This window comes from Elaeis guineensis, chromosome 16 (genome assembly GCF_000442705.2).
Source record: "Elaeis guineensis isolate ETL-2024a chromosome 16, EG11, whole genome shotgun sequence".
Lineage (NCBI taxonomy): Eukaryota > Viridiplantae > Streptophyta > Magnoliopsida > Arecales > Arecaceae > Elaeis > Elaeis guineensis.
In genome coordinates, this window is record NC_026008.2 from 35,526,466 (window position 1) to 35,546,663 (window position 20,198).

Below are 20,198 nucleotides of genomic sequence, written 5' to 3' on the forward strand. Positions count from 1 at the left end.
TTTTCGAGAAACACCCCGAACTGGTATCGAACCGATATTGGACCAGGGTTCGCTGTACCGGGCCGAACCGTCCGGTATGGGGCGTATCGAGCCGGACCGGTGCTCAAACGGTCTGATTCGGATCTTTTTTCCGAGAAACACCCCAAACCGGTATCGAACCGAGCGGTTCGGTCCGGTTCGCTTCCATACCGTCCAAAATCGGACGGTATGGTCCGGTTCGGTCCGGTTCGACGTGAACCGAACCGTACCGACACCCCATGTGCCAAAAGTGATGAGAGAGGGGTCGGAGATCACATGTATAAAGGAACCTGTTACCCTGCTTTGGAGTTCTCTGAGATGTCTCAGAGAACTCCCGAGAGTCCGAAGGTCTCAACGAAACCGTTGAGACCTCCGAAAAATTAGAAAAAAAGAAAAAAACTCTGTCAAATTGCAGGAGTGGTTCGAGGAGAGGTTGATCTTTGGCCGGAGGTAAGATAATGTGTTATTTTCTAGTAAATATTTTTTTTTTAATTTTTGTTGTTAAAAATAGGACAAGAATGAGAAAGAATGAAAATAAGAGAAAATCATGCCAAAATCTTGTGATTTTGGGATGATTTAATTATATGTGATAGATCTTTGGAAGATCTACACGATGACATGAAAATTATTAATTTTTGTTAATTATATATTTTTTAAATATTTATTTATTTAAAAATTAAAAAAATTAAATTTTAGGAAAAAAATCAGAGTTTGGGAATCATGTTTAGAATGTTCAAACTACTTAAATCTAATTTCTAATTTTTTTTCAAATATTTAAAATTAAAAAATTATTTTTTTAATTATTTAAATTTAAAAATTTAATTATAAAATAAAAAATATATAAAAATAGTGTTATATTTTAGTTAATTTAAAAATATTATTTGAAGCATATAACATATTTATTTTGAATTTATAAGTTTTAAAATAATTATTAAAATTATTTTAAAATTATATATAATTATTTTAATTATCGTTAAACTATCATGTTTTGTTATACTTGCATATATTTATAAGAAAAAAATTTAGAGCATGACATTCGTTCACTTTAATTAATCAGCTATTTTATAGTATATATTTATTTATATAAAAATTATTAAAAAAATAAAAAAATAAAAAATCAGTATTAGTTTTGAAATTGAGAATAATGTTTAGAATGATTCAAAACAATTGAAATATTTGAATCTAACTTGAGATTTTTTTGAAATTTTTTTTTGTAAATATTTAAATAGTAAAAAATATTATCAAATAAAAAATATATGTAATTAGTGTTATATTACAGGTAATTCGAAATAATTAGTATTTTGTTATATCTGCAGAAATGAGTAAGAAGAAAGATCAAGAGCGTGACATCGGTTGGGATCATGGCGAGATGCTCTCGGCTCGTCATTATTGGAGATGCAAATGGTGCAACACAGAGTGCAAGGGAGGAGGAGTGACTAGGTTGAAGCAGCATCTAGCTGGTGGTTATCCTGATGTGTCGATGTGTCGGAAATGTCCACAAAAGGTCGGACAATTGATGAAAAAGCACTTTGCTGATTCGAAAGCAGCGAAGAAAAGGGCAAAGCAAAAAAAGACCGAAGTAGACTGTCGAGCTGCAGAGCCACCTTCTTATCACTCTAGAGAGTCAGAGGAGGCTTCTGCTCCAGATGATGAGGAGGCACAGATTAAGGCTGTCATTCATGCGAGCTTGGCGGATCAGTACCGGCAGGAGGAGATGGCCCGGTACAGAGACCGATTCGGACCATCATGCTACGAATCAGGATTTGGATCAGCGACTGGTAGGGGAGAATTCGAGTTCAGAAGGACTACTTCAGTCAGAGAGCCTGGTGGTAGAGGGAGCAGACGCAGCATGTCTTCTTTGTTGGGAGCTTTTGGCAATAGGAGGAGGTCCTCTAGAGATATTCCAGCAGGAGCCAGCATTTAGGATTTGGATCCACATGCTTTGTCCAGCAAAGATTCAAAGCAGCAGAGAATTGACAGTATGCTGAAAAAAGATAAGAAGAAGGATATGTGGCGAGCTATTGGATCACAGTTTCATTTCAGCCATATTCCAGCAAATGCAGCAGCCAATCCTTACTACTGATCTGCTATTTCAGCCATAGAGACTGCCGGTCAGGGTGTAGATCCTCCAGGACCTAAGGACATCTATGGTCAGCTTCTTGACAGCAATAAGGAGGATCTGCAGAGATGGATTGCTTCTTACAAAAATAAATGGCCTACATACGGTCGGACAGTGATGTGTGATGGTTGGACAGGTCCTACTAGGCGGAGCATCATTAATTTTTTGACATACTGTGACAGAAAAATATTTTTTTACAAATCAATCGATGCTTCAGATAAGATGCACGATGCCACATATATCCTTGGTCTGATGAAGGAGGTGATTGATTCAGTGGGTGAGCAGCATGTCGTGCAGGTCATCACAGATAACGGACCACAATATAAGACTGCCGGAGAGTTGCTGATGGAGCAGCGACCGCAGATATACTGGACCCCATATGCTGCACATTGCATTGATCTTATATTGATGGATATCGGAAAGATTCGCAGGGTGCAGCAGGTAGTGGAGATTGCCCAGACCATTACTAGATTCATCTACAACCACACATGGGTTCTTTCATTGATGCGGACGTATACTGGGGGGGAGATCTTACGACCGGATATCACACGGTTTGCTACCAACTACATAGCACTTGATAGTCTTCTTCAGAAGAAAACAGCCCTACGTCAGATGTTTGTCAGTGCCGAATGGCAGGAGAGCAGATATGCGAGGGCCGGCACTGATGGAAGTCATGTGGAGAACTTGGTGACGAGTCAGTCATTTTGGCAGCAGACTGAGAAGATAGTGAAGGCTATCAAGCCTTTATATAAGGTGCTTCGCGCCGTGGACAGCGAGAGATACCCCCAGATGAGCTTCCTATATTACATGATGGAGAGGACAAAGAAACAGATCAGTGAGAATGATCCCAAGCATGCTCAAGAATTCATTAACATTATTGAGCACCGTTGGGACTATCAGATGGGCAGAGATTTGTATCTAGCTGGTAAGTTTGGATTCAAGAATGTTTTAAAATATTTTTTCGAAGCATGAAAATAAAATTGTGCTTAATCAGTCTTAAAATTTATCTGCAGCTTATTACTTGAATCCGAGATTTCAGTATACTATTCTGGGGATAGATATGGATAGCGAGCTTCTTACTGCTCTTCGCAATATCATATATAAGATGGTGCCCGATCCAGAAATCACGTCGTTGTGTCTGCAAGAGGTATGCTAGTTTAAAACAGATATAATTATTTAACTGAATTCGATCCGGTATATTTATAAATAATAAATATATTTTATTTCAGATAAAATAGTTTAGAGAGGGATCAGACAGTTTTGGAGTCCCATCAGCTGTCGTAAGCAAAAAGCAGATGAATCCAGGTAAATTACATATCAATAATGAGCAATATAGATTGATATGTAATTTTGCTTAATAATATCATCAAATTTGATATATAATTTTGCTTTTGTAGTCGAATGGTGGATTCATTTTGGAACGTCAGCAGAAAATTTGAGACATATGGCTGTCCATATTCTTTCTCAGACGGTCTCTGCTAGTGGCTGTGAGCGTAATTGGTCCACTTTCGTCCTTATCCACAGCAAACAGAGAAATCGTCTGACACAAAAATGCCTCGACGATCTTGTATATGTTCACTACAATCTGAGGTTGAGGCTAAAATGTATTTAGGAGGAATTTCAGTTAAAGTACACTGATCCGATGCTGGATGATTATGCCGACGAGGATGACGATCCGATCATCGGATGGCTTGCAGGTCAGCAGCAGGAGCCAAAGCTTGATGAGCCAGGATCCCCTCCACGACCAGCCAGTGTGGTGGCAAGAGAGATCAGGGTGGATCCAGGGCAATGGGCAGAAAAAAATATTCCACATAGAGTTCCAGCTGATCAGCCACAGTCTGAGGGGACACAAGAGACTCATTCATCACATGACTCGCTATCCGATACATCTTTCCAGAGATTCGAGCGAGAGATATATAGACGTTCCTTCCGGCAACCAGCAAGAAGGCATCCATCCTCCCAATCACAGGAAATTCAGTCACAAAGGGGCACAAGGGAGGAAAAAGAAAAGACAGTTGCACGTGCACCACTCTCGAGAGTACAGGAGCGATCTGGTTCAGATACGGACATCAGGGAGAGTGATGATGATACTGGTAGTAGTAGCCATGGATCTGATGATCAGGGAGGAACTGGAGGACAGGAGACCACCATTTATGAGACACAACCACAGGGTGATATTCGATTCACCGGTGAGTCTCAGTTTATGCATGTCACACAAGATAGGGATCATGGGGGACGAGTTGGTAGAGATCGTGGGGAGCCGATTTCATATAGACGACGGACTCCTAGAGGTCGTCCAGCACATGATGCAGCTGCGGACGATCTTGTACGTGGAGTAGGGTCCATGGATGTATCTGGATCATCCTCGCATTATGGATCCTATTATCCACAGCCACCTTATGATCTGTTGGTGCAAAAATCCGCCGGCGTCGGAGAAGTTGGAGTCGAGGGAGTCGCGGTCCCCGCCGGGACCTGCAAAGAAAGTCTAAACCGGAGTTGGGGGTGTTCCGGCAAGACCCTCCGATGCTCAAGTCAGTTCTCTGCCTCAACAAGAATGGAGTGCTCGAACGAAAATTTTAGCAGAATTTCGAGATAGAAATTAGAGCTTAGAGAACAACGCATCTAGGATCTCCTTTTTATAGGCGGAGGGTGCAACAGACTGATAGCGACGTTTGTAACCGCCTGGTAGTGGGCCGTTCGAGATCAGGAGGAGTTTGTTATGAAGAGTAGTGGAATGGAATCGTGGCCATCACTGTGGCCTGCCAAGTGGAGCCTGTTGCGGGGAGTGGAGCAGTGTCCGTTGTCGTGACTTGCTAGAGAGTAGTGGAGCTGCGCGGAATCCGTCGCAGGGAGTGGAGTAGAGTCATGGCCATTACTGTGGCCTGTCAGGGGGTCTAGGCCTGTCGGCCGAAGCTCGATTGAGGTGTCTGACGGAGAGAGGTAGCTATCCATCTGAGAGGAGCTCGGATGTCGCTGGCGAGCCTTCTACCGTTGGGTGCCTTGGGCGTTAATATTGCAGGCGAGGGCCATTTACTGTAGGAGCTCGGTCAGAGGCTTTTCGTAAACGAAGTTCGGTTTCACGCAGAATTCGGCAGCGAGTCGACCGGCAGTGGATGTCGGACGGCACTGGAGAGGTTCATCCACTGGGGGGGTCTGACTGCTGGAGTCCGTGTGTCGTAGGAGTTTGTCCAAAATCTGTCCGCTACAGAAGTTCGGTCGGAGTCCGATCTCCGTAGAAGCCCGGATGGGGATCATTTGTCGAGGAAGCTCGGTCGAAGCCTGCCTGCAATAGAAATCCGGAAGAAATTCATCCACAATGGAAGCTCGGGTGAAGGCTAACAGTGAAAGTCCGACGCGGACCACTCGTAGTAGAAATTTAAAGTAGACCGCTTGTAGTAGAAGCTCGGAGACCGGCCCTTGTAGGAGTTCGGATGAGATCTACCTGCAACAGGAGTTCAGGGCAGAAGTCCGGCTCCCGTAGGAGCTCGGACGGAGTCTACCTTCAGTCGGAGTTCGGGGATGAAGTCCGACTCCCGTAGGAGCCCGGACAGAGTCTACCTGCAGTCGGAGTTCGAGGAAGAAGTCCGGCCCCCGTAGGAGCCCGAACGAAGGCTACCTGCAGCCGGAGTTCGGGGAAGAAGTCCGGCTCCCGTAGGAGCTCAGATGAAGTCTACCTGCAGTTAGAGCTCGGAGAAGAAGTCCGACTCCCGTAGGAGCCCGGACGGAGTCTACCTGCAGCCGGAGTTCGGAGAAGAAGTCCGACTCCCGTAGGAGCTCGGATGAAGTCTACCTGCAGTTGGAGCTCGAGGAAGAAGTCCGACTCCCGTAGGAGCCCGGACGGAGTCTAGAAGGTGGTCGACCACGGTAGAAACTTGGATGGAGTCTGTCCGTCGCGGAGAATCCGGTCGACACTGGTGGGGGTTTATCCGTCGGCAGAACTCGAAAACGTTGCGGAGGCTCGACCGCCGGAGAAGTTCGGAAAGATGTCGCCAAAGGTTGGACGTCGGTAGAATCCCTGAAGGGTCACTCCTGACACGAACTTCGGCTGGAAGGTATTTTATACCCAACACCAGTCCCCCTACTTCCGAGTTCGAGTTTCGAATGAAGGAAGTACAGAGAAATTTTTACAGCTGAAGTTGCCCCCTTGAATCCTGTGCGCGACCGCGCTCGAAGATCCAGGCATTTAATGCGCACGTGCCAGAGTCTTTTCAAATCGGGATGATCCGAAGAGACCTTTCGGAATTCTCGCTGGAGCGTTGTCCTAGGTACGGCGCAGTAATGGCTTTGTCAGCTGTCAGCCGCTTTTAGCCGCCTGCTGTGGCGAGTGGGACACGTGGCGAACATGGGTCAGCCTGGGGAGATCCGCGATCATTATAGCACCGGATCCCAGGGTCTATTTAAACCCGCCTTTCCGCCTCCAGGAGTTTCATTCTGCCTGAAAGTCCTGTTGGTGCCTGCCTTCTCTCCGAGAGCCCTGACCTTCCTTGGCGTCCGCTTTGGCCCTAGGTGTTCTTCGAGTCATCCCTGTCCCTGCACCTCTGCATCCTTCGGAGCGACTTAGGTTAGTCCCGGAACTTTCGTTCCTTCTCTTGCCATCTAGGTGCCCCTTCTCCTCCATTTTTCTTCTGCTGCATTTCTCTTGTTAGGTCCCCCACGAACCTTTCGGCTCTTATTTCGCCTGATCTCTTTGGGATTTTTAGGGTTCTTGCTTGAAATGTCTTCTGGCACCTCCGCCTCTAGCGGTTCTAGGAGCTCGTCTGCCTCAGTCCCCCAGAACCCTCATATTGTAGACGAACCCACATCTGGGGTTGGGTCTCGTCCGGTTTTTGCGCCGGGCGCCATTCCCTGTTCTCTAACTCCGGATAAACTTTTACTGATAAAGGTTCAATATGGAGTTCCTCCGGAGTACGATCTGGAGCTTCCCGATCCCACCGACCGGACCAGCACCCCCCCACCTGGCTGTTTCTGCCTGTACCAGGAGGCCTTCCGCGCTGGACTCCGGCTTTCGCTTCCGTCCTTCATCGTCGCTCTTTTCCATTTTCTAGACATTTCTTTAGCTTCAGTCGCGCCGAATTCTTTTAGATTTTTGATAGGATTCCTCTCCCTTTGCCATGTAGTCGAAGTTTAGCCATCTCTTTTTTTGTTTAGGTATTTTTACACCTTCAAGCGCCATCCCTCGACAAAGGACTGGTGGTACTTCTCCCCCAGTTCGGCAAGAAGAGGTTGCTGAAAGGTGCTCCCTCTTCTATCCATAACTGGAAGGGGAAGTACCTCTACGTCCGATGTCCGACCTTAAAGCTGGGATTGCCCCCTTGGGGCTCCCTGAGGGACTCTGTCCGTCGGGCTCCTAGTCTGGGGGAGGACGACCTTCAGGCCGCCCGGAAGCTTCTTAGTTATCCAACTCCTTCCCTTCCCAACCTTCTGAAGGAGCAGTTTCTGTTCAACATCGACTTGAGTCCCCTGGATCTTGCGAGTATTTCATCTTTCCTTTCTTCTTTTCTTCTTCTCTTCTCCTCTTTTTTTTTTCTTTTTTTTTTGACTGCGCGTCACCTCTTCCTTTTTCACCCCATTGCTGATCTTTTTTTTTCTCTCTTCTTCTTTTTTGTTTTTTTTTTTTTCAGGAATGGACGCCGAAGCAGCACGGATGCTTGCCAGGGGCCTTAAGGTTCACAAAAGAAAAGACGCTGCGGCCTCCGGGTCGGCAAAGAAAGCCAGAACGGAGGAAACGAGCTCGACCACGCCTGCCCAGGCGGCTCTCGCGGTCGATGTTCCTTTAGACGCCGAGCCTCCGGCTCCCCGGGCCTCTTCAAGGAGTTCTCCCGCTGAGGTTCCCGCTTCGGAGGCCCGCTTTGAGGAGGTGCCAGGGGTTGAGAGGGGGAGGAGAAAGAAGACGGTGGCCCGCAGGGTGAGCGGCCGCCGAGCCGCCATTGAAGAATCCCACGGTTCCGAAGAAGAGCCGGTGGAGAATCCCTTTAATGACAGGGACCTGATCAAGCGACTGGTCGACGGCTACATCCTGTCCGAAGTCGTCCAGAGGATCGTTCACACCGATCCCGAACAACGGGTTTGGGACTCTCTAGGGTCCTTTCTCGAGGTAAACAGATTCACTTTCCTCCTCCTCGCTCCTTCATTTAATTAACTTCTCAACTTTTAGTCTGACCTCCTGGCCGCCCTTGCAGATCGGGCACCAGCTCCTTGCCAACATCGAGGCAACGAATCGGGCGAGGAGGGACGCCATCCAGGCGGAGGAGGGTCGTCGGGCTGAAGCCGCCCGCCTCAAGGAAAAGGCTGCCGAGGTAGCCAACCTCCAAGAGGCCCTTGAGAAAGAAAAGCAAGCCTCGGAGGAGATGGTGAGGAAGGCGGAGGCCGAGGTCGCAAATTTGACGGAGCAGATTCCGGTTCTGATCTCGGAGGCCAGGGTCCAAGCGGTGGAGGAGTTCAAGGCCTCTGCGGAGATGAGGGACCTGAATGTCGAGTTCGGCCAAGATGCATTCATCAAAGGGTTCGAGCTCTGCCAAGAGAAGATGGTCAAAAAATTTTTCGAGCTCGACCTCAGCTTCTTAGATGAGGCGTCTGAAGACGAAGCCGGGCCCTCTCCTACTGCCGCTGCCACCGCAGCCCCCCTTCCAAGAACACCAAGCTCCCCAACTCCTACTCCGGAGGTCTGAGACCTCTGACTTTGTATTTTTCTTTTACTGCGATTTTTTTTTTCCCTTTTGTCTTTAAGAAACATTCAATCAATAAAATTAGGTTTCTCCTTATGGGGGGCTTCTCTACTCTTTTCTTTTTTCTTTCTGCAATGAGCCGCGCCTTGACGCTTTTGTCCTCCGATGGCAGCATCTTGCCGAAGTGCTTCCCTTGCCACAGGGAGTTCCACTGAAGTCCACGATCCAACATCTGAGGAAGAAAGTTCGTCATTTAACAAAAAAGTCGAAGGAGATGGAGGACGAACTTCGCAGGTTGAGGGAGAGCCACTCTGAGGCCACCTACTTTCGGAACCTCCACGTGAAGGGGATCATGGAGTACAGCCGGAGGAAAGCGAACTTCGAGAAGGAGCTCGAGGAATATAAGAAGCGCGCCAGCGACCGATCTTGGGCTCAAGCTTCCAAGATCAGCTTTCTCAGAGCGGAGCTGTCGGCTGCGCAGGAGAAGATCAGCCAGTTGGAAAGAAGCTCGTCCTGGCTTTCGACTCGGGCCGACTGCGACCAAGAATGGTCGAAGAAGTTCTCTGACCTTCAGCAACAGCTCCAGGATGCCGAGGCGAACTATAATGCGTACCGGATCGGCTGGTGCAAGCAGGTGGACGACTACAGGGGGAAGCTCAGGATGGCGACCGACGAGGTTGCCCGCCTTCAAAGGCAGTTATCTGAAGGAGCTCAGTTTGCTCCTGTTCGGGATCCCGACGAACTCCAATCCCTGAGAGGAACTATAGAAGAGCTATCTGTCGCCCTTGGGGAGGAGAAGGCCGAGTTGCAGCAGTTGAAGATCCAGCTGGTATACGAGCAGTAGGCAGTCAAGGACGCGGAGGCGGAATCTGAGGTCCTGAGAAAGAGGCTCCGAGAGGCGGGGAACGAAAGCCAACGATTTCATCGGAGGTATATGGAGATGCTAATGAGGGAGAAAGAATTGGAAGAAGAAGTCGAGAGCTTAAGGCACTCCCTAATGAGGGTCGAAGCCGAAAGTTCGAAGTCGGAAAAAGTCGGGCCCCCTTAGGGCTCTTTTTGCCTTTCGTCCTTCTATGTGTTTTCTTTTGTCGTTTGTTTGTTTTGTTTTTTTTTTTTTTTGGCCTTTTGGGCTCTGTAACGCATACTTTGCTAACAAAATGAAAAGAAGATCTTTGTTACCTTGCCCGCGCGTCGTGTTGAATTGTCGTCCGTCGGACTTCTTTCATTTTTTGTCCCGTTCGATGTCGATGTTGTCCGAAGATTCCTTGTTCATCTTTATATTAGGTCGTCATTATCGAATTTCTTGCATTTTTTGGTTTGTTCGACGTTGACATCGTCTGAAGGTTCCTAGCCATTACCGTGTTGGTTCGCCTTTTTGTTCGTGATCGTAGATCTCTCTTTCTCTTTCTCCTTCTTCGCGGAGACGAGGTCCTTTATGTCTTTGGTATAGTTTGGCCTCCATTTTTCATTGGTGTAGTCCGCCGCTTTTTCTTCACATCTCCCTCCTTCTTTTAAGCAGGGGTTCTCCCTAGCCTTTTACGGGGTTGCGGTAGCGTAGAAGGGCCGTCGAGAAGATTCTCTTCTTTTTTATCAGGTCTCGAATGGCCGGACCTTAGTTGGTGTCAGGACGAGATTCTTCCCCTATTTCTGATGCAGTCGATTTCAGCTCAGGTTAGGACGAGGTTCTTCCCCTGTTCCTAACAGGGCTGTGGGGGCACATATGGACGTTACAGGGCCTCTCCCCCCATCCGGTCTAAGAGTAACCGGGCCTTCGACTTTACTCATGTTAGGACGAGATTCTCCTCCTGTCCCTAAAAGGGCTGTGGGGGCGCATATGGGCGCTGTAGGGCCTCTCCCCCCATCCGGTCTAAAAATAACTGGGCCTTCGATCTTGCTCATGTTAGGGCGAGGTTCTCCTCCTGTCCCTAACAAGACTGTGGGGGCGCATATGGGCGCTGTAGGACCTCTCCCCCCATCCGATCTAAAAATAACCGAGCTTTCGACCTTGCTCATGTTAGGGCGAGATTCTCCTCCTGTCCCTAACATGGCTGTGGGGGCACATAAGGGCATTGTAGGGCCTCTCCCCCCATCCGGTCTAAAAATAACCGGGCCTTCGGTCTTGCTCATGTTAGGGCGAGGTTCCTCTCCTGTCCCTAACATGGCTGTGGGGGCACATAAGGGAGTTGTAGAGCCTCTCCCCCCGTCCGATCTTAAAATAATCGGACTTTCGATTTTGCCCATATTAGGTGTTGTTTTCGTTGTCTGAAGGGGTTATCCCTTGTCATTACAAATCCATGCCAAAAGGGAACGATGTGCAAATTTGAAAGGAATCTTGATTTAAAGCGAAGTCGTTCGTAATACATTTATAGGTTTTTTAAATCTCGGGGCTGTAGAAGGTCTGCTCCCCGTCAAGGTCCTTCAGAGACGGAGTTGATGATCCCAATTGGAGGTCGATATCCGGGCTGCTCTTCCCTCCTCGGCGGCTCAGGTTGCGGCAGGGCTTTTGGCCGATCCTCTCTACCCTCAGGCCGGCATCGAATGAACCTGTCGAGCCGACCTCGTCTGATGAGCTCCTCGATCTCGTCTCGGAGTTGAATGCATTCCTCTGTGTCGTGGTCGTGGTCACGATGGTAGAGGCAGAACTTGTTAGGATTGCGCTTTCCGGGGTGTGTGCGCATCCTTTCTGGCCTTGGGAGCTGCTCTCTGACTTCCATCAGCACCTGGATTTTCGATGCGTTGAGAGGGGCGTAGCTGCGGAATCTTCCTGGGAGAGAGCCCCGCCGAACCCTGCGCTCCGGGCTTCTCTGCCTGCGTGCTCGGGGAGGAGTCTGGGCACGCTTGTACCCGGGAAGAGTTCGAGAACGCGGCTGAGCTTCTCTTGGTCCTTTTTCGACTGCGGGTTTACTCGAGTCTCCCGCCTGCCGCTCTCTCGTGGTCTTCTCATCCTTCATCTTGAAGGCTTCTTCTGCTCGAACGTACCCTTCGGCCCGAGCCAGCAAATCAGCAAAATCCCTGGGATACTTCTTTTCCAGGGAGAATAGAAGGTCGTTCTTTTGAAGGCCGCCTTTCAGAGCGGCCATCGCGACCGATTGGTCCAAATTCCGGACCTCCAACGCGGCGACATTGAAACGGTTGACGTAAGCCTGAATGGACTCTCCCTCCCTTTGCTTGATGTTGATGAGGGACTCCGAACCCCTCCGGGGACGCCGGCTGCTAACAAAATGAGCCGCAAACTGGTGGCTCATCTGATCAAAGGAAAAGATGGTACCCGACTTCAGCGCCGAGTACCAGTTTCTTGCTGCTCCTTTCAAGGTGGATGGGAAAGCTCAGCACAGGATGGCGTCTGGCACGCCATGGAGTAGCATCATTGTCCGGAAGACCTCCAGGTGGTCAACTGGATCCGAAGTCCCGTCGTAGCTTTCAAATTGAGGGAGCTTGAAGTTTGGCGGGATCGGTTCTTGCATGATCATTTGAGAGAAGGGAGGGTCAGTACAAATGTCCTCACCATAAGCGGGGGGAGCGTGGCGGAGTTCTTCGATCCGTCGGTTCATCTTCTGGAGCCTTCGATCCAGAAAGTCCTCTCGACTGCGAGTCTCAAGGGTCTTCTGGCAGAATGGAGGTAGAGATCTTCTAGGAGTAGAATCATGATCTGACTAAGGGCTCTCCACCCTCGGATTCATCTTTCCGGGAAAGACGGGGCGACTGGCACAAGTGGCCCGTCCTACCATCGGATTTTGGAGTTTCGGCGACGTTCTCTCCAGTCGTACTGATGCCTGCGGCTGCTGCCGCTGCTGCATGACCTGCACCGCTTCAGTGAGGCCTCTGACCTGCTGAACTAGTAGGTCGAATTGCTCCGCGCCAACCGCCGTTACCGGAGGAGGAGGAGGAGTCTGGAAAACTGGAGGTGAGGTCGGAGCCTGAGATCTGACCGCGGAGGTCGTGGATCGCCGAGTGGATGCTTTGCGGGGAGGCATCGGGCGAAGATCTAGTAGAGGAAGGAGAAGAGGATGTCGGAGAAGATGACCGGAGGCGGTCCCGTTGAGCGCTCCTTTAAGAACAAGGGTCCTGCGAAGACACAGCCCTTCCTCTAGCGTCAATCCTGTTGGTGCAAAAATCCGCCGGTGTCGGAGAAGCTGGAGTCGAGGGAGTCACGGTCGCCACCGGGACCTGCAAAGAAAGTCTAAATCGGAATTGGGGGTGCTCCGGCAAGACCCTCCGACGCTCAAGTCAGTTCTCTGTCTCAACAAGAATGGAGTGCTCGAACGAAAATTTTAGCAGAGTTTCGAGATAGAAATTAGAACTTAGAGAATAACGTATCTGGGGTCTCCTTTTTATAGACGGAGGGTGCAACAGACTGATAGCGACGTTTGTAACCGCCTGGTAGTGGGCCGTTCGGGGCTAGGAGAAGTTTGTTATGAAGAGTAGTGGAGTGGAGTCGTGGCCATCACCGTGGCCTGCCACGTGGAGCCTGTTGCGGGGAGTGGAGCAGTGTCCGTTGTCGTGACTTGCCAGAGAGTGGTGGAGCGGCGCGGAATCCATCGCAGGGAGTGGAGCAGAGTCATGGCCATTACTGTGGCCTGCCAGGGGGTCCAGGCCTGTCGGCCGAAGCTCGATTGAGGTGTCTGACGGAGAGAGGTAGCTATCCATCTGAGAGGAGCTCGGATGTCGCTGGCGAGCCTTCTACCGTTGGGTGCCTTGGGCGTTAATACTGCAGGCGAGGGCCATTTGCTGTAGGAGCTCGATTAGAGGCTTTCCGTAGATGAAGTTCGGTTTCATGCAGAATTCGGCAGCGGGTCGACCGGCAGTGGATGTCGGACGGCGCTGGAGAGGTTCATCCGCTGGGGGGGTCTGGCTGCTGGAGTTCGTGTGTCGTAGGAGTTCGTCCGAAATCTGTCCGCTACAGAAGTTCGGTCGGAGTCCGATCTCCGTAGAAGCTCGGATGGGGATCATTGTCAAGGAAGCTCGATCGAAGCCTGCCTGCAATAGAAATCCGAAAGGAATTCGTCCACAATGGAAGCTCGAGTGAAGGCTTACAGTGGAAGTCCGGTGCGGACCACTCTAGTAGAAATTTAAAGTAGACCGCTTGTAGCAGAAGCTCAAAGTCCGGCCCTTGTAGGAGTTCGGATGAGGTCTACCTGCAACAGGAGTTCAGGACGGAAGTCCGACTCTCGTAGGAGCTCGGACGGAGTCTACCTTCAGTCGAAGTTCGGAGACGAAGTCCGGCTCCCGTAGGAGCTCGGACGAAGTCTACCTGCAGTTGGAGCTCGAGGAAGAAGTCCGACTCCCGTAGGAGCCCGGACGGAGTCTACCTGCAGCCGAAGTTCGGAGAAGAAGTCCGGCCCCCGTAGGAGCCCGAACGAAGGCTACCTGCAGCCGGAGTTCGGGGAAGAAGTCCGGCTCCCGTAGGAGCTCGGATGAAGTCTACTTGCAGTTGGAGCTCGGGGAAGAAGTCCGACTCCCGTAGGAGCCCGGACGGAGTCTACCTGCAGCCGGAGTTTGGGGAAGAAGTCTGGCTCCCGTAGGAGCTTGGATGAAGTCTACCTGCAGTTGGAGCTCGGGGAAGAAGTCCGACTCCTGTAGGAGCCCAGACGGAGTCTAGAAGGTGGTCGACCACTGTAGAAACTTGGATGGAGTCCGTCCGTCGTGGAGAATCCGGTCGACACTGGTGGGGGTTTATCCGTCGGCAGAACTCGGGAACGTTACGGAGGCTCGGCCGCCGGAGAAGTTCGGAAAGATGTCGCCAAAGGTCGAACGTCGATAGAATCTCTGGAGGGTCACTCCTGACACGAACTTCGGCTGGGGGGTATTTTATACCCAACATGATCTATATGCATATGGTGCATCCGAGGCATCATCTTCTAGTGGTTACTACCCTATGCAGCCTGGAGCAGCTCCAGTATCAGATTTTGCTACTGGCATATTTGGATGGGCTCCTCCACAACCGTACCATCATCTCGAGGATACTTCTCAGAGTCAGAATTTTAGCGAGAGGTCTGAGATGTCTTACAATCCAGAGAGGATGCCTTATGGGATGATGAATATTCGAGAGTACGGTGCAGCTTGGCTAGAGGGTTGGACTGATGTCCCTTCAAACTATGTTGATGATCTAGATATCTACGAGCGTCACAGACACTCAACAAGAAATTAAATGCAGAGTACATCTTAAGGTTCGTATATCAGTTATTGCGCTTTATACTTAAATATTTAGATACATTTTAATGCGTATTTTATATATTTTTTCTTTAGTTTTAAGATGACATAGTTGAAATATAATGTAAATAAATATATGTTTGAAATTTTAGATTAAGAGTCTTTGTACTGCAATCTAACTCCAAATTGAACCCAAATATGTCAATAATATGCAATATAATGCCATATTGAAGTTGTATTTATCAATTATTAACTTTAAAAATAAAAAAAAAATTGAAAATCGAAAAAAATTTTGTACCGATATCAGACCGGTACGCCAGGGCGTACCGTATGTCGGTACGGTATGGTACCGATACCGGTATCGTACCGGTCCGATACCGGCACGCCGTCTGGTACCGGTGTAGCAAACCTTGTATTGGACTCTTTTAGTTTGTATAGAAGTGTCATCTAGAGACCAGACGAGGCATCTTCTTTTACCTCCTTTCAATACTCAGTTTCCTTCACATCCTTTTCCTTATCATCTTTCTTAATTGTTTGTTTATTTTATCATCATTTACTATGTTTGTATTTCAGGTATTGTTATACAGAAAAAAGAGTTGGAAAATAAATAAAGTTGATGGGGAGATGCAACTTTACCAGCACTAACCTCAAGTAAGTTTCTGAATATTTATCATCATTATCAAAGTCTATTGATGCCTCTGGAAGTAAAGGAATCAATCCAGTCCAGGTAAGCAATCTTCTAATAAGTCTTCCACGGGGCCCAACAGATGATAAAAACCCTTCATAACGAGAGACTGCCCTTTGTGCAGCAAGCCAAATAGGAAGGTCACCATCTACCATCTGATCATATTCAAATTGGTTTTTAGATATATTTTCACCATGAAGCCCAGCACTCTCTGGTAAATATTGTTCCTTCAGCCAAGTCTTCACTTTCTCAATCCAGGGTTGCATATCTTGTGCCTCATTCAAACTTTTTAGTGCCTGTTTCAAACTAACAAAAATGTGTATGTGAAGCCTCAGTTTCAAAATATGCTGGTTCCAAACTAATCATGCAAAGCCATTCAAATCAAGCATAGTTTGTTCATAAAAGCATGAAGGAGCACATGGTATACATTCAGCATGATAGACCACTCAATTAAACAAAGTACAAGGATAATTACTCAAAACAATAATTCATGTTAGAAAGAAATCCATAGCCAGAATAAGAAGCTGGCATGGGAGTGGATGCAGGTGTTGATGCAGATATTTTAGAATCCCTTTTAGCATGGAAGCGCTTAAGAAGTGGGTGCAGGTTCGAGATTCTGGAAAAAGTTTGAAGTTGGTATGTTACCCTAGCTAGAAGATTCAGACCACTGAGGAAAAGACCTTAAAATTCTAAGAAGAACTCACCTGTCGACTCAATATTCAATATCTGGTAAAGTATTGAGAGGAAAAAAAAAAACTCAAACATTTTTATCGAATATAGATAACACTCAGTCTACCTAAAAGAAGTACCATTATTTCAAGCATCTCGTCTTTTAACCATAGTCACAAGATTTTCCAGATTTTCAAACTATTCATGAATTCTTCACGTTCTGAAGGTTGCCAAATAATTCAGCGAAGTAATTCACTAGTTAACGAATGATCATGAAGGGTTTGATAAAATCACAGATTTCATGAATAAATCATGAAGCAGTGAATAGCTTGGTGCTAGAAAGGAGGTGGAGCAATGATCCTGCTGCTCTTACTCTTGTGGATGGGTATCTGATACAGTACAGCAAACATGAAACCCAAGAAACAAGGGAGTCCAGGGTTGATATGGATCAACAGAAAAGAAGTGAGAAATGAAACAAAGTGAGAAATGGAGTGTTTTGATAGCTTAAATAAAGAAGGGCAAGGCGGGAATAGGTGACGTCTCTAACAGATGCAATGGCCAAGGGAGCTAAGCTGGAATTCTGTTAGATTTGTTGACTTTCTCTGTTGTAAGGGATCTGTATAATCTGGAGAAGCTATGAAAAAAAATAACTCAAATCTTGATTCTCTCCCTAGTTCAGTTTCTTGTGATTCATTTTCTTTCTATTTCTGTATTTCGTTCTTGTTTTGGTACAGTTCATATCATTGGTATCAGAGCTCCGATCCTAACAACCATGGCAGAAGGCACTAGGGGGCAGGAAAGGCAGCGCGAAGTGATGGCGATGATGAAGGATTTCGAGGAGAAATGGGAGCAGAAACAGATGGAATTGCGGAAAGAGTCTGAGTTGAGTACGAATCAGGCTATTCAGGAGTTGAAGAGTCTTTTGACAGGTATTAGTCTCCAAAATAATGAATTAGCTGCTAATAGGAATCAGGTTGGGACGTCACAGGCAAGGGTTAATCTGGAAGCTGGCCAATCTTGGACTCATGTTCCAAAATTGGATTTCCCTTGCTTCAGTGGTGATGAATTGGAAGCTTGGTTGGTCAAAGTAGATTACTACTTTGAGGTCACAAACATTTTGTACGAAAATAGGGTGAAATTAGCGGCTTTGCACTTAGAAGGGAAAGCACTGTTGTGGCATCAGGGTTACATTCATATTAAAGGTCAAGATGCATATGGGATTGGGATAGTTATGTCCAGGGTTTAAGATCTAGATTTGGGGCTCAGGTTTTTGATGATCCACTAGCAGATCTCAAGAACTTGAGGCAGGTTGGGACCTTGCAAGAGTATTTAGACTGTTTTGATATGTTGTATCCAAAAGCTAGTATTAGGGAAGATCAAGCCCTGAGTTTTGTTTTGACTGGATTGGTGGATGAGTTGCAGATGCCAGTGCGTATGTTTAAGCCCCAAAGTTTATTAGAGGCTTACTCATTAGCAAGACTTCAAGAAATAACCGTAGCAGCCCTCCAAAACAAACCGAAACCTATAACCAAGCCCACCCCTTATCAGTCCTCTGTCACTAGTTACAAATCTTTAATTCCTGTTGTTACTATCCAGAATCCAATTCAACCTGCTATATCCAAACCAACTGTCAGTAAAGAAACACCTGTATTGCTGTCAAACCCTAACATGTCCAAATTACCAACCAACAATTCCAAGAACCTGAGGTTAAACAGTAAGAAATTAAATGAGAGAAGGGAGAAGGGGTTATGTTTTTGGTGTGAAGAAAAGTATGTGCCTAGTCACAAGTGTAAAAGAAGGCAAGTTCTTATGATACAATTACAAGTTGATGAAGGGGAAGAAGAGGAGGATGTTGCAGAAGATTTTCCTATTCAGGAGCTGCAGTTGTCATTGAATGCTCTCAGGGGAACTTAGAGGGTTCAGATCATGTGCATTAGAGGTCTATATGGTAAACTGCAATTTCACTTTCTAATAGATACTGGAAGCACCCACAATTTTCTTAGTTTGCAAGTTGCTAAGAAAATTAATTGTCCATTAGAAGAAGTTACTGGTGTGTTGGTGGAAATTGCAAATAGTCAAAACATGCAATGCCAATTCAAGTGTAAAGATTTCTCTTGGCAAATGCAAAATCAGAATTTTATGACTGACGTATGTGTGTTGCCCTTGGACAACTATGATCTCATTTTGGGAACTCAATGGTTAGCTACTCTTGGAGAAATATTGTGGAATTTTCAGACCTTGCAGATTGAAATTTAAAGACAGGAATGTTGAACATGTTTTAAATGGTGAATGTACTCAGGTGTTGGAAATGGTTAGTGGGAAACAGCTGAATAAAATGGTGCACAAGACTCATCAGTTAGCTTCCATGCAACTGTTGGTTCAAGAGGAAAGCTCGTTGCTGCAGGTTCATTCCTAGTATGCTATTTCAGCCTCTTTATCCAATGAGTGGCCTGAACTTCAGCAGTTACTGCATAATTTTGAGGATGTCTTCGCTGAACCAAAGGGATTGCCACCTAAAAGAGCTCATGATCACAAAATTGTCCTTAAGGAGGGATCTCAGCCTGTTAATGTCAGGCCATATAAGTATGCAGCTTTGTAGAAGGATGCTATTGAAAAGATGGTACAGGAGATGTTAGATGCATGGGTTATTCATTATAGCACCAGCCCTTATTCAAGTCCTACTGTTTTAGTGAAAAAGAAAGATGGAACCTAGCGTATGTGCATAGATTACAGGTCCCTCAATTCCCTTACTATAAAGGATAAGTTTCCTATACCAGTCATTGAAGAGCTTTTGGATGAATTGGGCCAAGCTATGGTGTTTTCTAAACTTAACCTCAGATCTGGTTATTGGCAAATTAGAATGGATGATGCAGATGTCCATAAAATAGCTTTTCGTACTCATGAGGGCCATTATAAGTTTTTGGTCATGCCCTTTGGGTTGACTAATGATCCTTTTACTTTCCACTCACTTATGAATTCAGTTTGCAGGCCTTTTCTGAGGAAGTTTGTACTGGTATTTTTTGATGATATGTTGGTGTATAGCTTCAATAATACTGACCATATTAAGCATCTAGAATTGGTGTTACATGTTATGAGGAAGAACCAGCTGTTAGCAAAGTTTAGTAAATGTTCTTTTGGCTGTTCTCAGATGGAACACTTGGGGCACTTTATTTCAGCTGGGGGAGTTCAGACAGATCCAGCAAAAGTTGAAGCTATTAAGCAATGGCCAGTCCCTAGAACACTTAAAGCAGCTCAGAGGTTTCTTGGGACTAACTGGTTACTATAGAAGATTTGTGCAGCATTATGGTCACATTGCTAGGCCATTAACCGACCTTTTGAAGAAGGAAGCTTTTCATTGGACTAAACAGGCACAAGAAGTTTTTGAGTTGCTCAAGACTGCATTGATCAAAGAACCAGTTTTAGCTTTACCAGACTATTCTAAAGTCTTTATTGTAGAGACTGATGCTTCTGGAGGAGGTATTGGTGCAGTTCTCATACAAGATGGCCATCCATTAGCTTTCCTTAGCAAGCCACTTTCTCCTAAGAACCAGCAGTTATCTGTATATGATAGGGAAATGTTGGCCATATTACAAGCTATTAAGAAGTGGGAGTGTTACTTACTTCCCAAGAAGTTCATCATCAAAACTGATCACCAACCTTTAAAGTACCTGGTAGAGCAAAGACTAACCACCCCTACTTAGCAAGTTTGGCTTGCCAAGTTGCTTCAATTTGATTTTGAAATCCGGTATAAGAAGGACAAAGAGAATACAGTAGCAGATGCATTGTCAAGGTGTGCCAGTGGCGAGCTATATGCTTTGAGTACTTTATTGTTGACATCTGAACTGTTGGATCTTATCAAACAGACCTGGATAACTGATTCAAGTTTACAGAG

The 20,198-nt window shown here is 46.7% G+C and overlaps 2 protein-coding genes and 1 pseudogene across 6 annotated transcripts in view; 2 read left to right on the forward strand and 1 right to left on the reverse strand.

The window, feature by feature from the left end:
- Nucleotides 1–20,198, reverse strand: part of LOC105059496 (uncharacterized) — a 47,194-nt gene that overhangs the window by 17,193 nt on the left and 9,803 nt on the right. For all 5 annotated transcript variants that reach the window (XR_834293.3, XR_834292.3, XM_010942807.3 and 2 more), the window contains exon 5: nt 15,599–15,933. Coding sequence is in view for 3 of the 5 variants with exons in the window: in XM_010942807.3 (XP_010941109.1) it covers nt 15,599–15,933 (335 nt within the window). In the remaining 2 variants the exon portion in view is untranslated. The remainder of the gene's footprint in view (nt 1–15,598; nt 15,934–20,198) is intronic.
- On the forward strand, nt 1,129–3,192 carry LOC140854303 (uncharacterized; annotated as a pseudogene).
- LOC140854362 (uncharacterized) lies at nt 3,546–10,143 on the forward strand. Its single transcript, XM_073250241.1, has 2 exons — nt 3,546–4,574; nt 10,087–10,143. Exons 1-2 carry the CDS (start codon nt 3,780–3,782, stop codon nt 10,141–10,143), a joined length of 852 nt encoding a protein of 283 aa, XP_073106342.1. The 5' UTR covers nt 3,546–3,779.